Source organism: Trachurus japonicus, chromosome 10 (assembly GCF_045865225.1).
Source record: "Trachurus japonicus isolate A0001 chromosome 10, Traja_1.0".
NCBI classification, from domain to species: domain Eukaryota; kingdom Metazoa; phylum Chordata; class Actinopteri; order Carangiformes; family Carangidae; genus Trachurus; species Trachurus japonicus.
Window position 1 is genome coordinate 19,039,932 of NC_140916.1, and position 25,962 is coordinate 19,065,893.

A 25,962-nucleotide genomic window follows, 5' to 3' on the forward strand; every position below is an offset into this window, starting at 1 on the left:
ATGCTAACAGTTTGCTCCTGCTTCAAGTGATTATGCTAAGCTATGCTAATCACCTCCTCATTCTCTCTCAAACAGACATTAATGTATCAAACTTCTCATCTAACTCTCACCAAGAAAGCAGAGAACACATTTCTCAAAAATGTTCAGCTGTTATTACCTATTTTATGGCTGTGATCAAGTGTTTTTGGAAGTGGACGACTAAGGTTTTTGACAGCAGTTAGGCTACTTGTCAGGGTGGCTGAAAATGGTCAATTTTAATTTGAAGATTTTCATTAGCTCAGCCTCTGTATTTGGTTCTCTGATCAAACAGCCAGCTGAATATGTAATAACACAGAGCAAACACAGTTGTGTGTTCACGATGATCTCGCCTCTGAGTTTGCATTCCAGCCTCCGATATCAGGGGTGTGTTGGTTCAGGAAAGGGAGCAGCAGCAGTGCAGTGGGGAGGGGAGGCAGAGAGGAGCCTGGGTAGTGCGCTGCACGCTTATTAGGCTGAAATATCCATGCAGCAGCTGCACCATTTCCGCGGCAACACCTGTCGCCATGGCGCTGAGTTGTCGACATGCCTCTGTGTCAGTGTCTGCAAGTCTGAGGGGCTGCACATTCACAGCGTGTCCGACCTCTGACAACACACACACACTTGCACACTCACACACTCACACACACACACCTCCCCAACCAATGACCTGGCATGTGCAACACCTCATACATGCAGCGTGATGAGAATTTCTCCAGGTTTTGGCTTCTGTGTTACATCCTTACATACAGTATTTTATTCCCTGCTTTCTACCCTCTGCTCCTTCCTGGCTCCATTCCCGCTCTTTGCACTCAGATGGGGAATTTTGCGTTTCCATGACAACCGCAGTGTTGGAGGAAATGGATTAGATACTCTGCACTGTCCTGGGGGGGTGTGGTAGCTGTTACACTGTAGAAGCGGGGGGAGGGGTGCTTATGGGGTATGGCTTGTAAGGAGGAGGGATTGGGGTTATGAAAGAGTGTTGTTTTTCAGAGTGTGTGTGTGTGCGTGTGTGTGTGTGTGTGTGTGTGTGTGTGTGGAGAGAGTGTAGAGGCGGGGTGTGGGGGGAGACGATGCCCCCAAACCACACTGCGCCAGATGGAAGCGTTTGATCCCTTAAAAACACACTCACATTGTCCTGTCTTATCAAGTGAATGGAAGCCGATGTAACAGTGTAACATGTTTCTACTGCCTCTGTTTGTTTCACACACTTGACCTTTGACTCGTAACCTGTGAAGTGACACCTGATGCAGTCGTCTCACCCTCTCCCCCTCCATCCTCTCTGTAGCAAAACCATAACAAGGCAATTAACCCTCCCTTTGAATCAACCAGAGATTCAACCCTCACTGCCCCTCTTTCTCTCTCTTCTTCATTCCAGTCTCCCAATCTCCCCCCCTGTCTGATTTCCATCCTCCCAGCTGAGAAAACAGGCGCGAGAGCTCTTGGCAAAGGAGATGAGGCGAGAGAGACAGAGAGAGAGAGAGCTGCAGAAAGAACGAGTAGAGAGGGGGCTTTTCAGATGAAGAGAAAAGCGGTTTGCTGTCTTGAAAGGGGGCATTGTTTTCTTCTTCCACATTGCTACAGCTCCATCTCTGTGATTCAGCCGAGCCAGCAGCCAGCACATTACTGTGTCTCTTTAAATCAGGGTAGTGTTAGCCTTAGCAACGTTTAGGCTCCAGTGCTCCAGTGCTCCTGCTCAATGGCCGCCTCCTCTTCTGTCAGCCAAAGACCACTGAGCTCCCTGTTTCATGGGCACATTCCTTTTGGCTAAAACAATAAATGAAAACAGGCTTTTTGGATATGATGTAAGAAAACATGGTAAATACAGTGCGTTTAGCAAAACGTAGACTTGATGGTTGAACATGTGACACAATGCCTGTATGAAATGTGTTTTCATACCAAACCAATCAGTGGATATCACCTGATATTTGTTGTCGTGCAGGACGGTCAGAGTTTATTTTTGGGGCTGGCTGAGTGAGAGAGCCAAGAGGAAAAAAAGAGACTCCATTCCTTTCTCCCCCTGTTAATTTTTTATTAGGAACATCCATCCAAAAAACAGTGGAGCCTCTTTCTCTCTGTCTCTGCACCGTATGAGAAGAAATCGCATTAACTCGCTGCTGCCTGTGCCTGTCAGTGGGTCTCTGAAACTTTTCAAACGTAATCTCCATTAAGTGTGTCACTTGGATTTAGGCCTCCACTTAAATTGTGGTGTTGTTAATATATACGTTTCATCCCAGAGTCCAGATTAAGCTGGTCTTTATCCCTGCTGCGTTTCTACTGAGCATATCCACACAGCAGACCTCTGTCCTCCAACATGTGGTGACCCTCCACACTGCAGAGACAGCTGCAGGATGGGAGGGAGGGGGGTCAGACAGGGGGGCAGGGAAGGAAGAAGAGAGGAAGTCAGTGAAGGAGGATGAGGTGGTGGTGGTGGTGGTGGTGTGGGAAGGGGGCTTCCCTTCACTGAACTACTGAGAAAGGGGGAAAAAAAGGCGCGGAAACTCACTTCCTGTCCCGCCACAAGCGGCCTGTTGCGTCATGTCCTGCTCTTTTCCCGTATGGATCAGAGGTGATCCCCCGCAGCCTGAAACGAGATCCTTGTTTCCTCTCACTGGAGGTTCCTGACTGTTCACACACTGAGAGGGAAGAGAAGCAGCTCTACTCTGTCCCACTATACTCGTAGTCAAGTTAGGACAGTTTTGATCGTGAGGCCGTACAAGTGTGTGTGTTTTTTTTATATCCAACTGGATATAAAACTAACTGGATTACTGTGTGTGTGTGTGTGTCTGTGGGCTGCCACATGGCTGCCTGCATGTACACGTCTTACATTCAGGATGTGACGATGCCTGTTATTCTGTCTTGTGTCTGACTAATGGTATTATCACACACAGTCAATCCATTGTCAGGTTACAGTCTGCTACAGCTTCCTCTTATTGGACAACCCTGCTATATATCACTGGTTGGAAGTCCTTTGCCTATGTATGACTGTGTCACTATTGTGTATATCTCTGTGTGTGTATAATCAACAGGAATGTGCTTAATTAAGCGAGGAGGGGGGAGTGGAGAGGCTATAAAAGAACAATCTCCCCATTCTGTTGGGTCTCCCCTGCGGGAAATGGGTGACACATGGAGACAGTGAGGACATCAGGAGCCTCTGTGAGTCACAGGATGACAAACATCAGATGACAAAAGTGGCGTACCTCTGAATGGTAATACACTATGCACAACATACACATATGAATAATATTTCAGCTTCCTTTCATTGTTACCCAGAATTATGGCCCACCCTGTAAACCTCCAGTGAATCAAACTGGGACAAACCCATAGTACATTATTACCTCTGACTCATCCACTTGAATCTGTGTGTGGGATATGATCTGCTGGGCTCTGCCATGTTTCCTGCATATGTCTCTTCTCTGTGTTGCCAGGGTTGACGAGTGGCTGAATATGCTCGTCTTCCTGCAGGTCGTTGAGCTCAGCCAGGCCCCCCGAGCGGAGCCAGTAATGGCCACTGCACAGATCGGTGATGGAGATGTGCAGAACAAGAGAAAAGCATCCAGTGCTGGGGCTGACAGTTGCCGTAGCAACCACGTAAAACAACAAGAGAAGGGAGGGAGAAGAGTTGGCCATTTTGGGATATGTGAATCTGCAGTGTTTGATGTGGGAACACTGCTGAGTGAACAGCTGCATTGTGAAGTTAAAATTTGTTCCAAAAGATCTTCAAAGGAAAAATGATTTTTGTTAAGACTGCATTAAATAAATCGTTATTATTATTATTGTTTATTCTGTGATGTCGTGTAGTGTTTCATCTTCACACAGCCACCTTAGGTCAGATTCATGAGCAACACTCACATGGTCTCCATCCCTCCAGCTCAGCAGACCAGCTCCTTCCATCCCCCAACATCTGCAGCAGTGAGTTAAAGCCTGCTCCTTTTGTTTTGCATAGTGACGTCTCCCACGGGCTATTTATAGGGACGTATGTTATTGTGTAAGACCTTGTGAAAGGCACAAAGAGCCTAAACAGGCTGCCATGTTCCCTGTAGTCTCTGAGAGGACAAATAAGCTCTGGTGTGATGAGATAGAGGAGATGTTGGTGTCTTTAGATTGATTGAGCTGTATGAATTAGAACATTTTTATTTTAACACTGTTATTTTCTCCTATTGCTTTGTTCTTTTATTTTCTATATTTGGACAATGGTACGTCGTACAGCGTGAGATCAGTTGCGCAATGAGCCATTGCTATTATTTACTGAAAAAGGTGATTCCTACAAATCAGGTGACTTGAAGCATCTGTATTTGCTGTGCTACCAGGTTATCATAGTTGTATATTGTAATCTTTCATCTGGACTAATTCTCTTTTCTCTTCCTTGCTTGTAAGTAATTTTTGCGGCAGTAGCAGTTAAATTCCTTTCAATTGAACTCAGTTGAACATAACTTAGCAGTGGATCATTCTGTCAACATAAGTAGCATTGCTATGAAGTGCCTTAATTCATTACTCCCATTCATTATATAACGAGGTAGCAGTATTTAAAAGGGACCAGCTTTGACCCAACACTGACTCTCTTTATCTTCTTCACAGTCACAAAGAGCACCTGAAATGGACCACTGCTGAATTTGGGTCACACACACTAAAAAAATATCAAGAGAAGACAAATTCATAATGCGCAGCACACTGACTCACTAGCAGTAGCCTTTATGTTAATTAAGGAAAAGTACATATTAGTAAAAATAAATTCCACAGACAAAGATTTTTTTAATGATTTCAGAATCTTTTTATTTGAAATGTCAGTGTCCAAGAGAAAATAAAACAGCAATATAAATATTAGCATAAAAATAAGAGAGTAACACAGGGGTATAGCGTGGGGAGCTAAGCATTTGATAAGAAAGATAATACAGCAGGAGAGAGCAGTATTAATTCAGCAGCGGACGGACTTACACATATATAATATTTATAATCATTTGTTCATATGGACAGAAAGAGAGAATGAGGCATTCTTTCACAAATGCACAGGAAAAAATCACCGCAAAAGAACATTAAGAGGTTACAGAAGGATAGAAACATTTCCATATTTTTTTTCGTTTTCTTTACAGGGTGATAAAAGATAGTAGAGAGAAAATGAACACAAAAATATGCGCAACACATATCACAAGTTAACTAGTCTACGTGTGTCACTTTGTTTACTTATCTAAAGTTATCTTTAATTCGTTTATTTACACTGAAGAGTTAGTTGGCTTCCATGGTGCTTAGTTACTACATTGCAACACAAACTGTTGAAGAACATCTCAGGTTTTTATTCATTATTGATTTTTTTTTTTTTTCAAAGTGTGGTTTTCTTATTTTTCTTGAAAAACAAAATGCAACACATTCCAGTAGTAAGCCACGCCTTGTGGAGAGGGACTTTTTATTTTGAAAATGCTGGACGTGGTCCCTACTATACAAACAACTGGCTCATACCATCGACAGGACTTGAGTTTATTTACAGTGGGAAAGCGCCTCACAGGACCAGGAAGTGGAGGGGAGAGGTGAGCTGATGGGTAGAGAGGTTGAGGTTTCCCATTGATGTCAATGGAGGAGGATATTTCAAAGGGCTCTCGAGTGGTGTCTCCTCACTTACAGGGACAGCTGTGCTTGGCTCTGTTGACCTCTACCTGGGTCAGTGCATTAAAGAAAGTTTAGGGGGTGGGCGGGTCAACAGTGGTTCCTCTGTACATTCAGTGGGTAGAGCCAAGGGTGTTCCCCTCCCCCTGGCTTGATGTAATGGTGCCACCTCAATCTGTTTACCCCTAACCACGACCCCCTCCACTCCCCCTGACCCAGCCTGCAAGCTGCCTTTTGTCATGCAGTTGTATCTGGCCAGGAGCCTGACGGACAGATGGACGGCAAAGAAAAGACTTCATTTCTTATACAAACAATTCCTCTATGCTATCGAATCATTATCTCCCAAATTAAAAGAGAAAAACGTTACTGTGTCACATCAATACGTTTCTTCAGCACTTCAGGATAGTGAGGGGAAATACTCCGCCCAGGCCCTAGAGGCCTGCAAAGTGTCTAGAAACTCCTAAGCACTTAAAGTTTACCACATCTATGCGTTTCCCTAAAGACCAAAGTGATTTACTACCCCTACATCATCTCCACTTCAGAATACGAACAGTGCATTTCTCTTTGTTTGGCTCTCAGTGTGGGGTAGTGAGTGAGGGGAGGACACGAGCTGGATATGAAGAGGGGACGGAGGAGGGTGCAGGACATGTTTGTGCCCATCTGGAGCTGTTACACAAGAAGCCAGTCCCTGCTGCTATACCACCTGCATGGACAGCATGGCTCGTGACTCCACGACACAAGGCCGTGCCACTCCACCCTCTGCCAGCCCTTCCTCTGGGTGCATGCTCAGGTCATAAAAATAACAGGAGATTAAATCTTATCTTTTTTAAACTATGATTACAAAAGTAAATTTTTCATTTTGTGTCAAGTAAATGCTACATGTGCATTATATTGACCTGCGATTGAAGGGAGGATTATAGATTCAGGATGTCCTCCTCTTTGCTTTTGCAATGCATAGTTTGCAACTCTAAACTAGTATATGTGGTTTGAACCTTAAAGAGCATGCAGAAGAGTTTGTAATACCTGTCAAACAACAGCCTTATATCCACAGGACTTATGCTTTAAGACCCTGCGAGGCTGACCCTATATAGGAATCTAATGGATGGCATCTAGCGTACTTTACAATAGCTGACTTTCCACCTCAGGGAAAGAGGACAATAACTCCAACATGAAAGACATTAACATTTCACCTCTTAATACATCACTGCGTAAAGCCTTGTCATCCCAGCAAGGTTCGTTACACTGAATCTCTTTGTCCAAGTTCATTTGAGTTTGCCAAAAGAAAAAAAAGAAAAAATCACAATAACCCCCCATACCCTGCCAAAAATATCTACCAACGAAGATTAACATGAGCAATACCAGACCTTTAGCACAGCACAAGTTATCAACACCAGAAACAGCCTTGAACACATTCAGATTCTTCAAGACACTCTTTCAAAGAACCATCAACATCGTCCATGCGGCCAAAACTGATTTGCTGTCAATATTTAGACCGTGGCTAGCATGAGTGACAGCAGAGCAGTCAGATACCTAATGGGGGGATATGGGGGGTTGAATTTCTCATCAGATCAGGCCGGGTTTATCATTCCTCCACCTCTCTCCATCCAGAATCTACTTCTTCTCCTTCTTAGTGGACTTCTTCTTGGAGGCAGGGGTCTGGGCGGCCTTTGGGGGCTCGGGCTGGGCCGAGGCCTGGGGCGGAGGCAGCGCCTGCTGGGCGGCCTGCTGGGCCGTGGCCTGCTGCTGCTGCTGGGGGTTGGAGGTGAGGGTGGCGGTGCTGCCCGGGATGTAGACGTTCTGGCGGTAGTCGGGCACGTGCTGCAGAGTGAACTGGGGGCTATAGCGTGTGCTAAGGCCCATGGTGCCGGGTCCCAGGGTGGCCGTAGCCTCACTCACTTCTGGGGGGAAGAGAGACAGAGTGGGGGAATGAGGGGTGAGGAGGGAGGAGGAGAGAGGGATGAAACTTGTTAGACAACAGGAATTTGAAGATTTTTAGTATGACAGTGTGACTCAGAGGTGGTGAAAGAAAAGAGGTCATAAAAGGAGACACAGCTACTGTTAAAGCTTGTATAAGAATGAAGGTACTTGATTAAAGGGAGATTCAGTGTGAACATTTAATTCACTACATGAATTTACTAAAATTAGTAGAATAAATATACAAAAAAGAGGCAGAAGAGATGTCACAGCATTGCTCATAGTGTGCAGATGTATTTTTTTTTTAAAATGTATGATAAAAAGGTGACCCTAGCACACCCGTCTGTGTTTCTGGTTTTCCGTCACACATGCCCCGAGCCTGCGTGCGATGACGTAGCTGCTAAGCTCATAACTCTCCCACAGCCCCTGCATTGCAGAGCCAGAGACACAAACGCTCCCTCCCCCATCCTGTAGCTCCCCTCAGCCTACATAAACACACGTATGTACAAGAAAAACTGACATGCTAGCTGCACTGGATTTTATCTTGAAAACGATTTTTTTAAATCCTCTTCCTGCTTTGATTGATTGTGAGGTTGCTCCTTTATCGTTGTTATCAACACAGTGACATTAAGCATAGAGGAGATGTGACCTTCAGTATTTATCACAGACACAGTTTTGTGTCTTTGCTCCCTGACGCTGGCGTTGACTGTTCTGTCTAATTTTGTGCTGACATGTGGGTTAACCACTCAGTCCAACAAAGAGCGTTTTCTCCCTCTGTTCAGTCCGAGGAGAAATTCCACACAACGTCCGGTGCAGCGTCCAAGAGGAGGGCAGGGTGTGCATGCGCTGTGTCAGTGGTTAAAATAACAGTGGAAACAATGACTTGACTCTAATTGGCAAGAAATCTTGTCGAATTCATGTCTCCACCATTCCGGCGTTGTTTTGTGTTTGCCTGTCATTACACTCTGTGCCTGCTTTTTAAAGCAAAGTTTATGTGTATTTTTCCATGTGATTACCAAGGCTTCCATAGTAACAGCCCAAAGATGAGTCACTGTGAGTGTGTCCCCTCAGAGCTGGCAAGGCAGTCACTGCAGGAGCAGAGGAGGACATGTGTTGTGCAATATGGGAATCTTTGGTTCGTGTAGGAAGCTGAAGGTTGCTGCATGTGATCAGAGTGTTTGCGTGGAAACATCCGTCTCTGTCATGTTATTAAATTCAACACGTCAACTGTACTGTTTTTCTCAAAATGCAGGTAGCTACATTCGCTGTCTGAATGTCGTCCGGTTGTTTAAATGGACACATCCACAACATGGAAACATCAATGTGGACAGAGAGGGTTTTATCAATAACGTGCGTCTGGCTAGTTGCCCTCCAAACAAACAGGAACCTAAATAAACCAGCACTGCCCACGCACACAAGTGGCTTAGAAAAGGGAAGATGAATTGATGAGAGGGAAACAGTGATGAGGTGTTGGACTCACCGTTGGCTGCAGCCATCAGGGCCTGGAGCTGCTCAGCTTCAGTAGGGGGCTGGGGCCAGGGGCCGGTTCCCATGGCAACCTCGGGTCCTCCAGTCGCCCTGTGGTGGAAGAAGGAAGAGAGCAGATGTAAATACCTGGTGGTTTGTCCTGTAGTGTGTGTTCGTGTGTATGCTCAGCTCATTGGTTTGACAGTTGGTGGTTTATGATGTAAAGGCAAAGCAGCTGACAGCAAAGGTACACAGCCTGAGGAGAACTCAGCAAGGATAACAAGGAGCATGTAGAGTTTACAAAACAGGGTGTGTCGCAAACAAACACACACTCTCAAACACACTTCTTGTTAAGGAATGTACAGATGTGTCTGCACACAGACACACACAATAATAAGCGTGTTCGCGCTCACACACAGCAAAACACTGTACAAAATTCACACTCTCTCTGGTATGACCATGAATGCTGTGCCGTCTAGTAAATCTGATTGCATTTTTAATGATCCCACCTTTAAAGGAAATAGCTGTCTGCAGAGTCACACATGCAACGCTTGGTGAGCACTGAACATTTCCATCTGGGCAAACTTCACCTTCAAAGGCTTGTTTATTTAAAGTCTGCAATTTGCATGTGGGGGCAACAAAGGAGAAAGCAGACCTGCGATCTATTATGCTCACCTACTTCTTTCCATTCCCACTCTTGTGACACACCAACACAAGCTCCACTACTGACTACTAGGTCACAGCAGTTTAATCCTGGCCCTGCTCCTGTTCCCAAAGTGCTAGAGAAACTCTAACTTTGGATGGAGTTGGCAGTGCAGTAGAAATATGTTACCTACGTACCAGTGCAACAACAGCATCAATGGTTTTACCTGCTCTCTTTCTCAACATGCTGAATTATGTGAGTAATAACATTGGTTATTTGACTGTGGGTGTTAAAGTAGAGGATCATCAGTCCACAGGGAAATAGGTAAAAGCTCCTAGCTCCAAAGAGGACAGTCAATGACACATCAGGGATTGCAATGACACTGACCTCTTATGCCCTACTTTTAACAAAGTCTGTAGTGACACACAAGACTGGATATATATCTTGATCGTGTGTTAAACACATGGGACCAACTACACCAGGTTAAAAAAAAACCTTGGACAAATTGGTCTGTGCAAGGGAGTTAAGAAAAAGTAAAACACACAATGAGGAAGGAAAGAAAAAAAAATTCTGACACAAAAACTGGGCTCTGTTCAACAGCAGGTTGCCAAATGACACTGCCAAAACTCTGAAGTGGTTTTCACTTCAGTGCCAGAGAGAGACTGAGGGAGAGAAACATGTACGTCCTGTGCCAGACAGCCAATGAGAAACAGGCTGCATAAGAGCACGGACAGTAAAGCCAGGGGCAGCCATTTTGTGCCTCTTCATATCAGCAAAGATTAAAGGGAATGCTTCATTTGCTCCAAATTAGCGTCTCTCTGCGTTTATCACATCCTGTGGTTGCGTTAAGCGCTTCCTGTGGTCAGGATTATCACTTCCTGTGGGCAAGATCCTGAACTGTTGTCCAGAGGGATGTCCTTGGTTGGCCAGACATTGTTATCAATTTTCCTCTGCAACCTTACGCAACATGTTTTATCTCTAATGATGACTCTCCTCGTCCTTTAGCAGAGAACTTTCCAGACAGTTACCTCAACCTGAATTTATGCTGATATAACCACTGTCCCTTCTGCAATGTTGACCTCAAGAGCTGGGTCCTGTTTTGTTTTTTTGCCTTATGACAGGCGTTTAAAGCAGACAATCATCAAACAGCTGTTTTCACTCTTTCTATCTTTTGTCATTGTGGTGATAAATCGCATGAAGAAGCCACATGTGGTGATGTTGAGCTACAACCATCACAGACATACATCAAAGGCAACACTGCATGATAAAGCCAGTCCCCTAGAGGGAGAGGAAACGAGAGCTCTCAGACTACAATGGCTATATGTAATAAGCACACATACAAGGCATAGCAAATCTACAAAACACTGCACGCAAACTCAAAAGTGTCACAATCCTTTCTATGCCACAGCAAGCATTGTGGCCTATGCACATCGATCAACAAACCCCATCAAACTTTTAGGGAGACTAACAGAAGCTATGGGTTAGGTACATCTACACACAGCACAGCACTCAACTGCAGTGTACTACCTAGAGGATTTTAGCCTCCGTCTGCCCTTATCAGCTGATCAGGTCGCTCTTTCTCCCAACTCTGACCACATCAAAATGAACACTGATCAGCTACTAAGGACAGAAAGAGACCACACAATGTCTACTTCTAAATTTGTACCTTGTCCCACTCTTCGGCGTCCATCGTATGTGTGTACCGTATGGCATGTGGGGACTAAAAACACAACAAGTTATACAGTCTGAAAGAACCATGTTGTATTTGAAGGTTGGGGTTAGTGTAAAAAAAATGGGAAAATGTTGAGATATTGTGCTCTAGATTTCTGTGGAAAATATGTTGAGTCTGTAACATCCATTTAAAATACCAGAGATGGGAAGTTAGCTTTCTTTTTATTGACCACAAACATGAATAAAGTCCAGTGTATCTGTAATCCCAGTGGTCTCCTAAAACTGCAGTGGCTTGTGCATGTGTGTCTTACATTTTCCTTACTTGGCTCAACGTGGCTTTTTTGCCCCAGCTGATATGTTTCAGAGAGAAGCCTCGACTCGCTGAGGGTGTTGTGCAATCATTGTTGTGCAAACTGTTACTGCGGGCACTCCAATTTAGCCCATAAGACAAATAGCAACAAACGCACTCACTGAGAAACACGCAACTCAAATAGAGAAACCCAATTCGTCTGTGTCATTTGATGTGTAAGTCAGTGAGGTAAAAGAAAAAAATTAGATTTCAATCAGTACGACCGCTCAGATGGAAGAGAGAGCAAGGAGGATAAACACACCATCCCATCCCCCCACTAGCTCTGGTCACCGTCCCTCATCAGTAGTACTGAGTGATGGCGCACAGGCTCGGAGAGTGCAGAGAGGAGAGGAACAGGAGGGGAGGGGGGGAGGGGCAGTGGAAGCTGCGGCAGCCATTTTATAGAGCAGCCTGGAAACAGGCAGAGATGCTCACTCAGGAGTGTAAATCAGGAATCTGAACTCAAGGAGCAGAGTCATGCAATAAAATGCAACTATAAATTCTGTTGATGATGAAGCACTATGTCAATGTCATGAGTGTTTTAGAATCAGCACCCTGCAGGCAGCAGGTTCTTATGGCTGCAGCACTCACAACCATCTCCCTATCTTTTTTTTTATCCCTTATCCTTTGTCACTCTCTTTGCCTTTACTATAAGCAGCTCTACTGCAGCAAAACATGTCCTTGACGCCAGCATTTTCTGTGTGTGTGTGTGTGTGTGTGTGTGTGTGTGTGTGTCAGTTTACTCACCCGCTAGGTCCAGGTCTCTGTCCCTGTGTGAAGCGCCAGTCATTGTTGGGGGGCTTTTGCTGTGAAGAGAACAGAAGATGCAACATTAAATGTAAGTTTGACAGCAACAGAAGCTGCAGCGAGCTTTTGAGGTACGCAAATTGGTTCATGAGACGTGGCTTTGACACATCTGTGTGTGAAGGTGTTCAGAGCTGTGTGTATGTTTTATGTCTGTGGTTTGGAAAAGTTCATTTTTTTCCATAAAGGCTAAACAAAGGGTTACAGATGGCAACAAATGTCTGTGTACTCAGGCATCCATGTCGTTCCAAGAGCTGTGGAGCATAAAATGCTGCAGAGCACGCACAGGCAGACAAATACACAAAGTAGGGCTCTGTTTATAAAATGGGGCTCAAAACTAAAAACAAAATGCAGATAGAATCAAAAAGAGAACTACACAATCACATAAGTGGGCAATCAGCTGTATATCGATGCAAGGGCCAGAAAAATACACCAGTGCAGGCAAAAGCTGAATCAGACATCCAGAGGACTTGAATCAAGAAGAGATTCACTCATTAGATGATGATACACAAAAAGATCAGTCTAAAGTAAAGACTCTAACAGAGCATAGGTGGAGAAAATGCAGGCAAAACAAAATGATGACACTTTCCTATATGTGACGTTTTGTGATACGGATTGATTTCTTTCCCACATGGTTCAGTGAGTAACTACAGGGTTCCAATAAAAAGCTGTTTTTAAAAATGCAGAGGGCAGAGTCCTTGAAAGATAATACTGTTTGTTATTTTGATAGCAAAAGCGCGCAGAAACAAGGCTACGATAGTGGCGATAAAAGCCTCTCTCTTCTCTGTATGTCTCTGCTGCTGTCTATTAATGTCCACAAGCCCACTGCACTCTTGTCCATCTCTACCTCACCGGCCATGTCACCATGTCTTTTCCATCTCTCTCGCTCTTTCCCTCTCTCTCAGGCTCTCTTGTTGTGCAGTGATGCGGTGAATAGACCCTTGGCTTGCCTCCAGATTCTGCCGCCTAATCGACACAAGAGCTCCCCGGAGAGAGAGGCCAGCAAGATGATGTGTTGCATTATTAAAAGAGCTGTTCTACCCGAGGGAATCATCGAAAGAAGCAAGAGAGCAGGAGAGAAAACAGAGAGAAAATGCCTAAAAACATACCGATGCAAATGGAGTATTGTTGGGGGGTGGCTATAATGACTGAAGTAAATAAGAGCAAATGCATGAATGAATGAGGGCTTATTGAATGCACATAAAGAATAAAAGGGGAAGTAGTGTTCAGCATCCACACAGACAGAAGAAGGGAAATTTAGAGAACTCAATAGCATATAATAAAAAAAGGAGTGAAAGAAACTACAGTGGTTCGTTGAATGCCAGTGGATTAAATTTCAGTGTTTTAAAAAAAAAATCTCTTTCACCTTGATGAGTTAACACAATCAGTCAAGTCTTTAGCACTTTGGAAAAAGAGTCAGATAAAGAGAGGATAAGCCTGCCAGAACTCAAGAGTTGTCAATATTACAACAACATAGTGGATGAGAAAGAGAAGAGGACATATTTGAACTCTTATTCTCCTTTGGAGCAGAGTCTAAAAATGGACTCAGAGATGAGCATGTATGCGTGGGCATGATAAGTCTGTCTGAGTTTCGGTAGGGAGAGAAAAAGATCGGCACTGAGTGGAAGCAAACATCCGCAGAGAGGCCCAGCGTTCCAGCTGTGTGACTCGTTCTCACCACACACGCAGTCAGAGACACAGACTTGACATTTCCAAGGTCAGATCCCACTCCAGGCATGTAGAGTAAAGGGTAACAGACTATGTGCTGGAATACTGGGGCCCACTGCTAGTTTAAGTTAAACAGCTTGGCTGCACTTACACATCAGACAGGTAATATCATAGGAATGCTGTTCTCTTCTGCTCAAGTAAACACTGGTGAATTTCTAAACACTAAACTGAACGACAAACAGTTAAAAAGCTGCTGAGCTCTTTGGTTAAGGTAATTTATACAACAGTTGCCAGAGAAAACAAATCCTGCGCCAGGTTTAATGACATGCAGGGATCAAAATCTTAATGACTTTAGCTCCAATTATCTGAGCATCTTTAGCTGTGCTTGTTTCTTCATTATATTATCTCTGAAGTGAGTTGAACTCTGAAGAAAGATGAGATTAAGGCATTCAAAATGAAAAGCTGTTTTGCTTTTTTTGTCACTGTAGAAGTTAGATTTAAACACAAGGCGAGAGGGAGACAGAAAGTCACAGACTATGAGGCAGGCTCGGCCAGTGCAGAGAGATGAAGGGCTTACAATCCTGTGGGCCTCAATTCTTACCCAACAGAGTGACTTTCATACCAGCCTGGAAGATTTACACACTGTCAGTCTACTTCCCTTACATCTTGAAGTAGTACCAAAGAGCTTTGAGGGGTCTCCAGGTGAATTACAACTTGACTGAGCTCTTTAGCTCCTGCACCATACTGTGTGCCCCTGCAAGCACCATCATCTTTAAAGATGAAATGGAGATTCATTTTCTGAGCACTGAATTCATTAGGGGTAATGTGCTGGACAGATCTGGACTCTATCCAGCATGTTTGTAAGGATGGGAATGTCAACTTTGTTAAACAAAAAAGAAAAGAAAATCATCTGGCTTACTAGTTAACCACTCCTGTATCGTGGTACACAAATATTTATCCAGGTGTATGAAGGAAAATCAATATACCACCTAGTGCTCTATGTAGACATTGGTGTTAAAGGAACCATGGCTGGACTGCACCTGGTGCTCTGTCTGAAAAGAGGAAATCATTGCTATTCTGTTGCTCTGATAATCTTTAGTACACACACACACAGACACCAGCACACCACACTATATAACCTTCAGCAGACATTCACTCCCTCATACTGCTCCCCAGAAATCTCACATTTTTGCCAAAGATAAAATGTGCTGGGGAATGATCAGAACCTCTGGCTCCATTACAAAATGAATTCACTATAAGGGAAAACTGATAAGCTCAATGCGTAGTGCATGACTTTAATATTCTTCTCTCTTACACAAACAGCATGACTACATGGAGAAAACCCTTGAGGACAGTTTTACTGAACCGCATGAGCCAGTTTCTCACGTGTGCAGCTTTATTGTCACTAAAATGTATATTTTCAAAATATTTCCACACATGCGCCAAACCCTTGTACACTTCCACCAACTCAAAGACCCAAAAAGATAACTACGGTCATGGCAATGTTCAGATAATGAGAAAAGTGATAGACGGGAAATATAAAGGTGCCAAATGATAACACGCAACTGAGTGAGTCATCAGAACTACACGTCATGTTCCTGAGCCAATAATCTCCATTGATCCTGTAACTATTTTAAGACAAAGATCTACACGTTACAGAGTAATTTCCTTTTCATTTATTTGCCAGTGCTTCAGGGAAGAAAAATATTCAGTATGAGTTTTCCAAAATTTTCTCCATTAGCACACAGTTATAGAGAGTGTGCCAAAACAGCACAGTGCAAATGAGGATACAAAGAAGGACAGAGGAAAGGCCCCAGGGTCCTGCTAAAATTACACACTACCAGGGGGCTCCTCGTGCCCGATGCTTTTTACACACAATCTCACGCACAAGCACATAAACACCCATAGTGATAGCTGCTGCTCTAAAGCCATTACAGCCTGCGCCGTCTGTCGCTGCGACACATGTGCGTAAAGCCATCCTTCCTCTCCCTTTATCTGTCCCTCTACCTCTTTTCCTCTGTTGTCCTCATTGCACACGTGTCACCAGAGCAGCGAGACAGATGGTATCCCGCTGACCTCAGGGACAGCCTAATTCAGCGTGGAGAGAGAGCCTGTGTGACACAGACTCATGAGAAACAGGAGAATTAAATGATATTGAAGGGGAGAACATCCTGTTGTGTTGAGAAGAACCAATTACCACCAAAACACCACAGCTACATGTCAGTAACAGTGCAATAAACACGATAGAACTGATGTTGGATGGATTAAGGATGAAAAAACACTTTTTTCACTAAATTCCCTGAAAGTGACTCATCCTAGTGAGAGCACTGTCAGCCATTTTCTATCCCAGGCTGTGCTGCCTTCGCATTAAACCACTAAATTGGTTGTGTGTGCATGTGATTATTGGTTAGCCTCCCTAGCTTTCTTGACACCCAACTCTGAATACATAGAAAGAAGGTACTAAACGTGAAAATTAGAAAAAGGCTGCACAGTGAGAACAGTCTCAGTCATGTGATCCTGAGTCCTGGAATCAATCACCAAAAGTTCAGAGGACAACAGGAAGTCAGGGTTCAGGCCACTGACCCCACGAATTCCTGTTTTTCAGCTACTGCTTTATTCTTTGGCTCTTTCCCCCACCACTCTAACCATTTTATTTTCGTGGCCCTTTTCCTCTCCCTCACCCCCCTCAATCTCTCCCCCTGTCATCCTGTTCCCCTCTGTCTTCCAGCCATTTCACTGAGCCAACACTGCAGGACCTATTTTCATCTGTTTGTCTCCTCCTCTCCATCTGTTAGAAGCACTTATGTCTCCCCCCCTTTCCCCCTTTCTTTGCCATTTCTTCAGCAACCTTTTTTCAACCTCCCCCTCTCTATCTCCTTTTTTTTTATCCACAAAGAACTGTTCTTTTGAGCCACTGAAGTTACTGAAAGTCATAGATAGTGACCACATTTCATAGCATAGGGTCAGATTAAATATTAAGCACCCTCTTAACTCTACCCAAACCTCTAGTAACCCTAAGAGCTTTTTCACCATGTAAGAACGGGGCCACTCCTGCCTAAATACATGTGGGTTCAAATAAAATACTGCAGTGCTACATGACTGAGGAAATCTAGGTTATTATAGTACTGTTACGAATCAAGGCATCAAAACTAACATACTCCCTTTACAGATGTACCATAACAACATCAAAACTGCTCATAGATACTTGTGCATCTCCAAAACCCAAACATCCACACTGAGACACCTGTATTGGTCGCATCCCACCACATATTCCACCAATGCTATCCAAGCTCTCTCACTTGAGGCCTCACCTCACTGGCTGAGTTCATAAGGTGCTTCCTGCTGAGTGTCATGTTGAGTGTGTTGTTGTGACTCAGCATGGGTGTCTTCATAAATACAAAGTCACTTCGGCTGGATAAAGTGGAATAGCAGGGCCTGTAGGTGCGTGTGTGTGGCTCCTGGGGGCCTCCCACAACCTCCATGTAACGTATGGGCCCATCAGTGTTGAGCTGCAGGTGCAGGTCCTTGCTGGGCCTCTGATGATAGCGGCTGGTCCTGTGGCGACCGTAGCAGCAACAGTCAGAGCCTCCCAGGCCTGAGTCACGGTGCCTTAGGCAGCGTATCATGAGGATGGCAAAGGTGATAAAGGAAACAGCTGATACGCAGGCTAAAGAGATGATGAGGTACAGGGTGATGTCCGACATCCCGGTGCGGTGGTAGAAAGGTGTGTGGCGAGGGCTCGCCGGAGCATTGTTTGCTGTGTGCTTCTCATCCACAGTCACTGTAATGTTCACAGAACTGGACTTTGGTGGGTCACCATTGTCCTGAATGATGACCACAATGTTATAAACTGAGCCCCCTTCCTCCTCAGCCAGCTTGCGGGTTGTGCGAAGCTCCCCACTGTGGGCTCCAATACGGAACATCCCAGCATTTGGTCCAGGGGCGATGGAGTAAAACAGCCATGCATTGTGCCCACTGTCCGCATCCACCCCTACAATTTTAACTATGAAGTGTCCTGGGCCAGCCAAGGGCGGCACAGTGAGCTGTAATCCTTGGTCCTTTGGGAAAGAGGGGTGAACAATCACTGGTGCATTGTCATTCACATCCACCACAAACACGTGCACAGTGACGTTGGCTGTCCTTGGGGGCACCCCAGCATCCCGGGCCTGCACCTCAACACGGAAAGCGCTAAGTTGTTCATGATCCAGAGAGCGCATGCTGTAGATGTGGCCACTCTCTGGATTAATATAGACATAGGAAGAAATAGGTGAGCCCTGGACCATGCTGGGAAGGATGGAGTAGGAGATGCGAGCATTGTCGCCAAGGTCTGGGTCAGTGGCTGAAACAACAGCAATGGGGGCACTGGGAGCATTGTTCTCTGGGATGTCAACAGAGTATGAGGGCTGAGAGAAGGTGGGAGCATTGTCATTTACATCAGAGAGCTTTACTACAAATGTAGTTTGCGAAGAAAGGCGTGGGGAACCAGCATCAGTGGCCGTGATAACCACTGTGTACTCTGGGACAGTCTCACGGTCCAGTTTACCAGCAGTGATGAGGCTGTAATGCATCCCAAAAGCTGAATTCAGTTTGAATGGTAAACCTGGCTGGACAGTTAATGTAACCTCTCCATTTTCACCAGCGTCCAGGTCCCGTGCACTGATGAGCGCGATCACTGTCTCCGGTGCCGAGTCCTCTCTGATAGGGCTGGTCAGTGACGTCAGCGTCACTTCTGGTGCGTTGTCATTCACATCGATGATGTCCACGATGACGTTACAGGAGCCCTCCATTGCAGGAGAACCACCATCTCTGGCCTGCACTGTGATGTGATATGCAGTGGCTTTTTCATAGTCGACATCACCTTTCACACGGATCTCCCCACTTTTAGAATCCACACTGAAAAGTCTGAGAACTCGTTCCGGTGTATATTTACTAAACAGGAAAGATATTTCTCCATTGCTGCCAGAATCTGCGTCAGTCGCGTTCAGTTTCGTTACTAAAGTGCCCTGTGCAACATTTTCTAATAGCATAACTTTCGTTACCGGTTCATCAAAGACCGGAGCATTGTCATTTACATCCAGGATTTTAATGAGCAAAAGTGTTGAGCCAGATTTCATAGGCTGACCTCCATCTACAGCAGTGAGCAACAGGCGAAATCTAGCCTGCGTTTCCCTGTCCAATGATTTGTGCACCATTAGCTCTGGAAACTTGCTGCCGTCACTTTTACTTTCCACATTCAAAGTAAAGAAGTCATTTTCTGCAAGACGATACGTGCGTAACGAGTTGGTGCCCACGTCTGGATCGTGTGCGCTCTCCAGGCGGAACCGTGTTCCAGGCGCGGCCGCCTCTGATATTTCCAATGAAATGTTACTGGTTGAAAACTGCGGTGCATTGTCATTCACATCCAGAATGTCCACCACGACGCGATGAATTTCTAAAGGATCCTCCAGAAGTATCTGAAGGTGTAGCGAACATGTTGAACTTAGTTCGCACAGTTGCTCTCTGTCAATACTTTGTTTAATAACCAAATCGCCGGTCGCCAGCTTTACCTCAAAGTACTGCGTTGTGGACTCCGAGACCACCCGCAGCCTCCTCTGATCAATCCGCTGAGCAGTGAGACCCAAAGCTTTAGCGATATTCCCAACAACAGAGCCCGGGCTCAGTTCCTCCGATACGGAATAGCTGAGCTGAGCGGACGCACAGGAGAGACAAGCTAAATAGAAGCAAATCCTCCACAGCCTCCCTCCTCTGGAGCGCTTCCTCTGCCTCGAGTCCATTGTGCTGTGCTCCGAGGAACGGGGAATAGGAAAGTTTCTAACTTCTTCTTTCACCGTAACGTATCCATGGTGGTGTTAAAACGAGGCTGCCAGACTCGACGGTAGACATTTCCGTTTCAAAAACAGAGCGATGGGTAGTTTTGATGTGATCATGACGGCCGACTTTAGTAAGAAAAACAAGGACGAAAATCAAAGTATTTTCCGTCTGCACTGAAACTCTCCACTCTGTCTCCACCGCCTCACTCCCCTCGTGGGCGGGGAGAGGCCACTGAGGCCTCCCCTCTCATTGGAAGGCAGGAGTGGACCAGTGCTGTCACACAGCTCTTTCACAGACACAGGCACACACACACACACACACACTAAAAACTTTTCATTCACTCCACTTCCACTGATAAACTATCGACTACATTTTCATTGCAAAAGTTTAAGAGGACAATTTCAAAAGGAAAAGATAAGGTAAATATGTTATGACTGTTGAATTGGTTTCACACAATGCAAGACAATGGGGAGTGAATGCTGTCTTATTATTTGTTACACATGGAAATAAACTCTCACACCCTCACTGAGAGCTCCTCGTGTCAAGACAAAGCGGTGTCGAACAGCTGTTATTTATAGCGATGCTATTGGTATCCGCAGGGGGGCACAGTTTTCAAAGTGTGTTTTTCTTCAGCTGAAGTCCATATTAAAGGAAAGTTTAAATAGAGCATGTAAAGCATTACAACAATTAACCTTTTAACAAAATATTTTAAAGTAAATAAAAATATAAAATGCCAACCAACAAAAAATTAGAAAGAAGTATAGTAAATGTATAGTTGGACAGTTCTTTTTTTCTTTTTTTTTTAGGTTGGACTATAGTAATTAAATGAGAGAAGCTGGAAAGAAAATAATAACAAAATCTTAATTTTATTTGACCTGAACAGTTAAACTGATCTCTTTTTTTTTCATTTCTCAAGGTTAGGAGCGGGGCTCTAACCCTGAGAAATGAAAAATATATAACTTAAAAAAAACAAAAACATATCACATTATTTATTTATTTTTTGTAGACTAGCTATTGTCATAACCAAGATTTTGCTCTGACTTAAGTTATTTGTGACAATGGTATAGGCTATTGTTATTAGAAAGGCAAGCTTGATAACTACCAATGGGCCTACAGGAGGACTCGGAGTATTGAATGTGTACAGTCAGTACAGAATACGTACTCTGCCACACATATGAGCATATATGTCAAATACTGGTGCTAGCCATAAATACTTTCGCAGAGAATTTGTAAGTGGTTATGGCTATAAGGAGCAGCAACCAACACACTCTATAGCCAAGCAGAGAAGTGCAAAAACCAAATGGCTGAAGATAAAAAAAATAAATAAAGAAACGAAGACCAGCAAAAAATTTGCTTAAAAAACAAAAACTGAGTAAGAGGATTTTTTTTTTTGCTTGGCCAAATTGAAATAAACATGAAATGTCCCTATTTCATCTCACCTGCTGGCTCTCAAAGGTCCAGGTGCTGTCGGGTAAAGACGCATCCAGGACACTGATCACCTCCTTAAAGTCAGTGGTGCTGCTGGGTTTAATCAGAGTGAAGTCACTGTACTCTGACATCGGAGACATACAGGACCTGAAGGACTGACTCTGAGACAACATGTCTCCTCCCAGGACCTCCACGTACTTTATAGGTCCGTCAGTGTTGAGCTGAATCTGCAGGTTTCTGTTGGGGTTCTTGTAATCATCACAGTCGCTCCGTCTCATGCAGCAACTACCGCTGCTTCTGCTGCTCCTGATGCATTTCACCGCTAAGATGAGGAAAGTGAGCAGAGACAGCACGGACACCGAGGCCAGAGACAGAATCAGATAAAGGGTGATTCTCCCAGTTTTCTTGCTGGGCTCGGCCGCTTTGTGTCGGAGGTCTAAGATGGGCTCATGGAGAGCGTCCTCCAGCAGGATGGACACCGTGACGGTGGAGGACTGGACCGGTTCCCCGTCGTCCTTGATCTCTATGAGCAGCCTCTGAGAGGAGTCGTCCTGCTCGGACACAGCGCGTTTAGTCCTCACCTCCCCTGTGTACAGATTGACGGTGAACAGAGAGGCGTCTGTGGCCTCTGCCAGTTTGTAGGAGACCCAGGCGTTATGGCCCGAGTCGGCGTCCACGGCCGTCACCTTAGTGACCAGGTGACCCGCTTTAGCGGAGCGGGGCATCCTCTGATGAGAGAGGGAGCCCAGGGCAGCGGAGGAGGGGTAAATAACAGCGGGGGCGTTGTCGTTCTGGTCCAGGATAAAAACATGGACAGTGGCGTTGCTGCTGAGAGACGGAGAGCCCTGATCCTTTGCCTGAACCTGAATCTGAAACACCTTCAGTTTCTCATAGTCAAACGAGTGCATGCTGTAGATGCTGCCGTTATCTGAGTTAATGTAAACATACGACGACACAGAAACGTCCTGCACTTTAGAGTCCAGTATAGAGTAAGAGATTTTAGCGTTTTCCCCAAAGTCCAGGTCAGAGGCTGATACTGAGTACAGTATAGATCCTGGTACCCCGTTCTCCTTTAAATAGACATTATAGGAGGGCTGAGAGAATACAGGAGGGTTGTCATTCACATCAGTGATGATGACTGGTATAGTTTTCTTACTGGACAGAGGAGGAGAGCCTGAATCAGTGGCTGTTATCTCAATGTTATAGTGTGGGGAGTTCTCTCTGTCTAGAGAACCACTAGTAACCAGTGCGTAATTGTTAGAAAATGAAGGTTTCAGGTTGAATGGTGAGCCCTTGGCTAACTTTAATGTTACTTTGCCGTTATCAGCAGAGTCAAGGTCTCGGGCACTGATTAAAGCCACGACTGTGCCACCTGGTGCGTCTTCGCGCACTGGCTTTGGCTGAGACGTGAGAACTATTTCAGGAGCGTTATCATTGAAATCAGCAACGTCAACCTGTACGCGACAGTGTCCCTCCATTTCAGGGCTACCTTTATCTTTTGCAGTTATATCGATGTCATATGACTTGACAGTTTCATAGTCCAACTCCCCTTTCAGACTGATTTCACCTGTTAACGCGTTAATATCGAAGACTGACAACACAACATCTGGTGTACGAGAACCAAATGAAAACTCAATTTCACCATTTAAACCTTCATCTGCATCAGTTGCTTTGGGCTTGATAACAGTAGCCCCCTTTCTACTTTTTTCACCAAGGGTTACCTTATAAACGTTTTTTTCAAATACTGGAAAATTATCATTTGTGTCAAGCACACTTATTGTTATTTGTGAGGTTCCGGATCTTGCTGGATTGCCACCGTCCAATGCTGTCAGTAATATTTTGTGAACTGCTTTTTTCTCTCGATCTAAAGGCTTTTCTAAAACAAGTTCTGGGACGGTCTTCCCACCCTCTATTTCTTTGATTTTAAGAGAGCAACACTCATTTTTACTAAGTGTATATGATTTAAGCGAATTGCTTCCAACGTCGGGGTCCGTTGCGCTCTCCAAGGGAAAACGGGTACCAACTGCTGCCGATTCAGCTAATTTCAAAGATAATTCATTTAACAGGAAACTTGGAGAGTTGTCATTAATATCTCGTATTTCAACCTCAATCCGGTGTAACTGTAACGGGTCCTCGATGACCACCTGCAGAGGTAGAACACAGCTGGGGCTTTGTCCACATAAAGCCTCTCTGTCTATTCTGTCATTCACCACCAGCTCGCCCTTCCCCGCATCCACACTGAAATACTGCTCACCAGCCTCAGAGGCGACTCGCAGTTTACGGTCAAATATTTCAGATAGTCCCAAACCAAGATCTTTGGCTAGATTTCCTACCACAGAACCTCGCTCCAGCTCCTCTGGGATGCTGTAACGCGTCTGTCCGTGTATTGTAGTCCACAAGAGAAAGAACTGATGGCACCAGAGCGCCTGCCATCTCCAGTCTCGGTATCCCATTCTCTTTGTCATCTCTGATTCAGTAAAATACACCGCTTCTACTCCACAGCAACAAAGGACGTAAAGGCGAGATCCATATTCCAAGCGCGCGACATATTCCGTTAAAAAGGTGCCTGTTCATGGTCAAAAACAAAAATAAAATATAATCTCATTCTTCGTGTAGAATAGGAACCATACCTACTCTTCCCCCATCCAGAGCACAGTGGTTTTGGTGCTGAAGCTGAATGCATGGGGGAGGGAGTAGATCTCTTTGTACAGTTCTGGATGCTATTGGTGCACAGCATCACTCTCTCACATCCAATGAGAACAGGAATGTCGAATAATGTTAAACACACACACTCTCCCTCACACACACACATACACACATGCATCGCCGCCATGACAGAGCAAGTGAAACACAACGAGGAGAAGCGGTTTCACACGTTCATGTTAAATAAATACAAATATAAAATGAATAAACGCATTAAGTTTTTTTATTATTATTATCGTAAGATATACTGTTGATATTCGCTTCCCACAGACACATAAGATGTTGTCTTGTTTTTATTTTCAGTGCATTAACGGCATCACCATCGTTTTTGTAGCTGACTCAATATTTTTACATTATTAAATTAATAATAGAACTACTGTTGTATGTTAGTTAAGAGTTTATGCATCTGCAATGTTACCCTGAAGGAAATGCGACCAATAGAAAACTATTAGTGTGCCATCCATTAGCCTCAGGGGCCAGGGTCGCTGTCCGTGGTGCTGAAAGGCTCAGCTGGAAAACCTATTGTAACCTATTGCACGTCAACAGCTTTGCTACAAAAACTAGATACTTTCTAATTATCGAGATGAAATCTTTTCATCAGGAATACAAAGACAAAGAAAGGAACAAATAATATACTGGAAAAAAGACCTTCTGAAATGTAATGTTATTTCTCACAGCGAATGTAAACGTTTTGATTCCTTGGTGGACTCTGTAGCTTAAGCATGGTGTTGAATTTGTAGCCTGTTTGTCATTTTGTGTATTACTCTATGCTCACCTGCTGGCTCTCAAAGGTCCAGGTGCTGTCGGGTAAAGACGCATCCAGGACACTGATCACCTCCTTAAAGTCAGTGGTGCTGCTGGGTTTAATCAGAGTGAAGTCACTGTACTCTGACATCGGAGACATACAGGACCTGAAGGACTGACTCTGAGACAACATGTCTCCTCCCAGGACCTCCACGTACTTTATAGGTCCGTCAGTGTTGAGCTGAATCTGCAGGTTTCTGTTGGGGTTCTTGTAATCATCACAGTCGCTCCGTCTCATGCAGCAACTACCGCTGCTTCTGCTGCTCCTGATGCATTTCACCGCTAAGATGAGGAAAGTGAGCAGAGACAGCACGGACACCGAGGCCAGAGACAGAATCAGATAAAGGGTGATTCTCCCAGTTTTCTTGCTGGGCTCGGCCGCTTTGTGTCGGAGGTCTAAGATGGGCTCATGGAGAGCGTCCTCCAGCAGGATGGACACCGTGACGGTGGAGGACTGGACCGGTTCCCCGTCGTCCTTGATCTCTATGAGCAGCCTCTGAGAGGAGTCGTCCTGCTCGGACACAGCGCGTTTAGTCCTCACCTCCCCTGTGTACAGATTGACGGTGAACAGAGAGGCGTCTGTGGCCTCTGCCAGTTTGTAGGAGACCCAGGCGTTATGGCCCGAGTCGGCGTCCACGGCCGTCACCTTAGTGACCAGGTGACCCGCTTTAGCGGAGCGGGGCATCCTCTGATGAGAGAGGGAGCCCAGGGCAGCGGAGGAGGGGTAAATAACAGCGGGGGCGTTTGTCGTTCTGGTCCAGGATAAAAACATGGACAGTGGCGTTGCTGCTGAGAGACGGAGAGCCCTGATCCTTTGCCTGAACCTGAATCTGAAACACCTTCAGTTTCTCATAGTCAAACGAGTGCATGCTGTAGATGCTGCCGTTATCTGAGTTAATGTAAACATACGACGAGACAGAAACGTCCTGCACTTTAGAGTCCAGTATAGAGTAAGAGATTTTAGCGTTTTCACCAAAGTCCAGGTCAGAGGCTGATACTGAGTACAGTATAGATCCTGGTACCCCGTTCTCCTTTAAATAGACATTATAGGAGGGCTGAGAGAATACAGGGGGGTTGTCATTCACAT

General features: G+C 44.9%; 1 protein-coding gene across 50 annotated transcripts in view; it reads right to left on the reverse strand.

Annotated features, from left to right (window-relative positions):
• Window positions 1-4,762: 4,762 nt before the first annotated feature.
• LOC146979773 (protocadherin gamma-C5-like) overlaps window positions 4,763-25,962 on the reverse strand; it is a 298,812-nt gene continuing 277,612 nt past the window's right edge. For 13 of the 50 annotated variants that reach the window (XM_085789836.1, XM_085789826.1, XM_085789830.1 and 10 more), the window contains exons 2-4: window positions 12,405-12,463; window positions 9,008-9,105; window positions 4,763-7,508 (exon numbers count right to left, since the gene is read on the reverse strand). In XM_085789836.1, the coding sequence (XP_085645962.1) occupies window positions 7,225-7,508; window positions 9,008-9,105; window positions 12,405-12,463 (441 nt within the window). In that variant the 3' untranslated portion in view covers window positions 4,763-7,224. Of the gene's footprint in view, window positions 7,512-9,007; window positions 9,106-11,303; window positions 11,358-12,404; window positions 12,464-17,440; window positions 20,137-21,379; window positions 24,088-25,962 lie in introns of those variants that run through there. The other 37 variants (XM_085789819.1, XM_085789814.1, XM_085789815.1 and 34 more) reach the window with 11 other exon arrangements.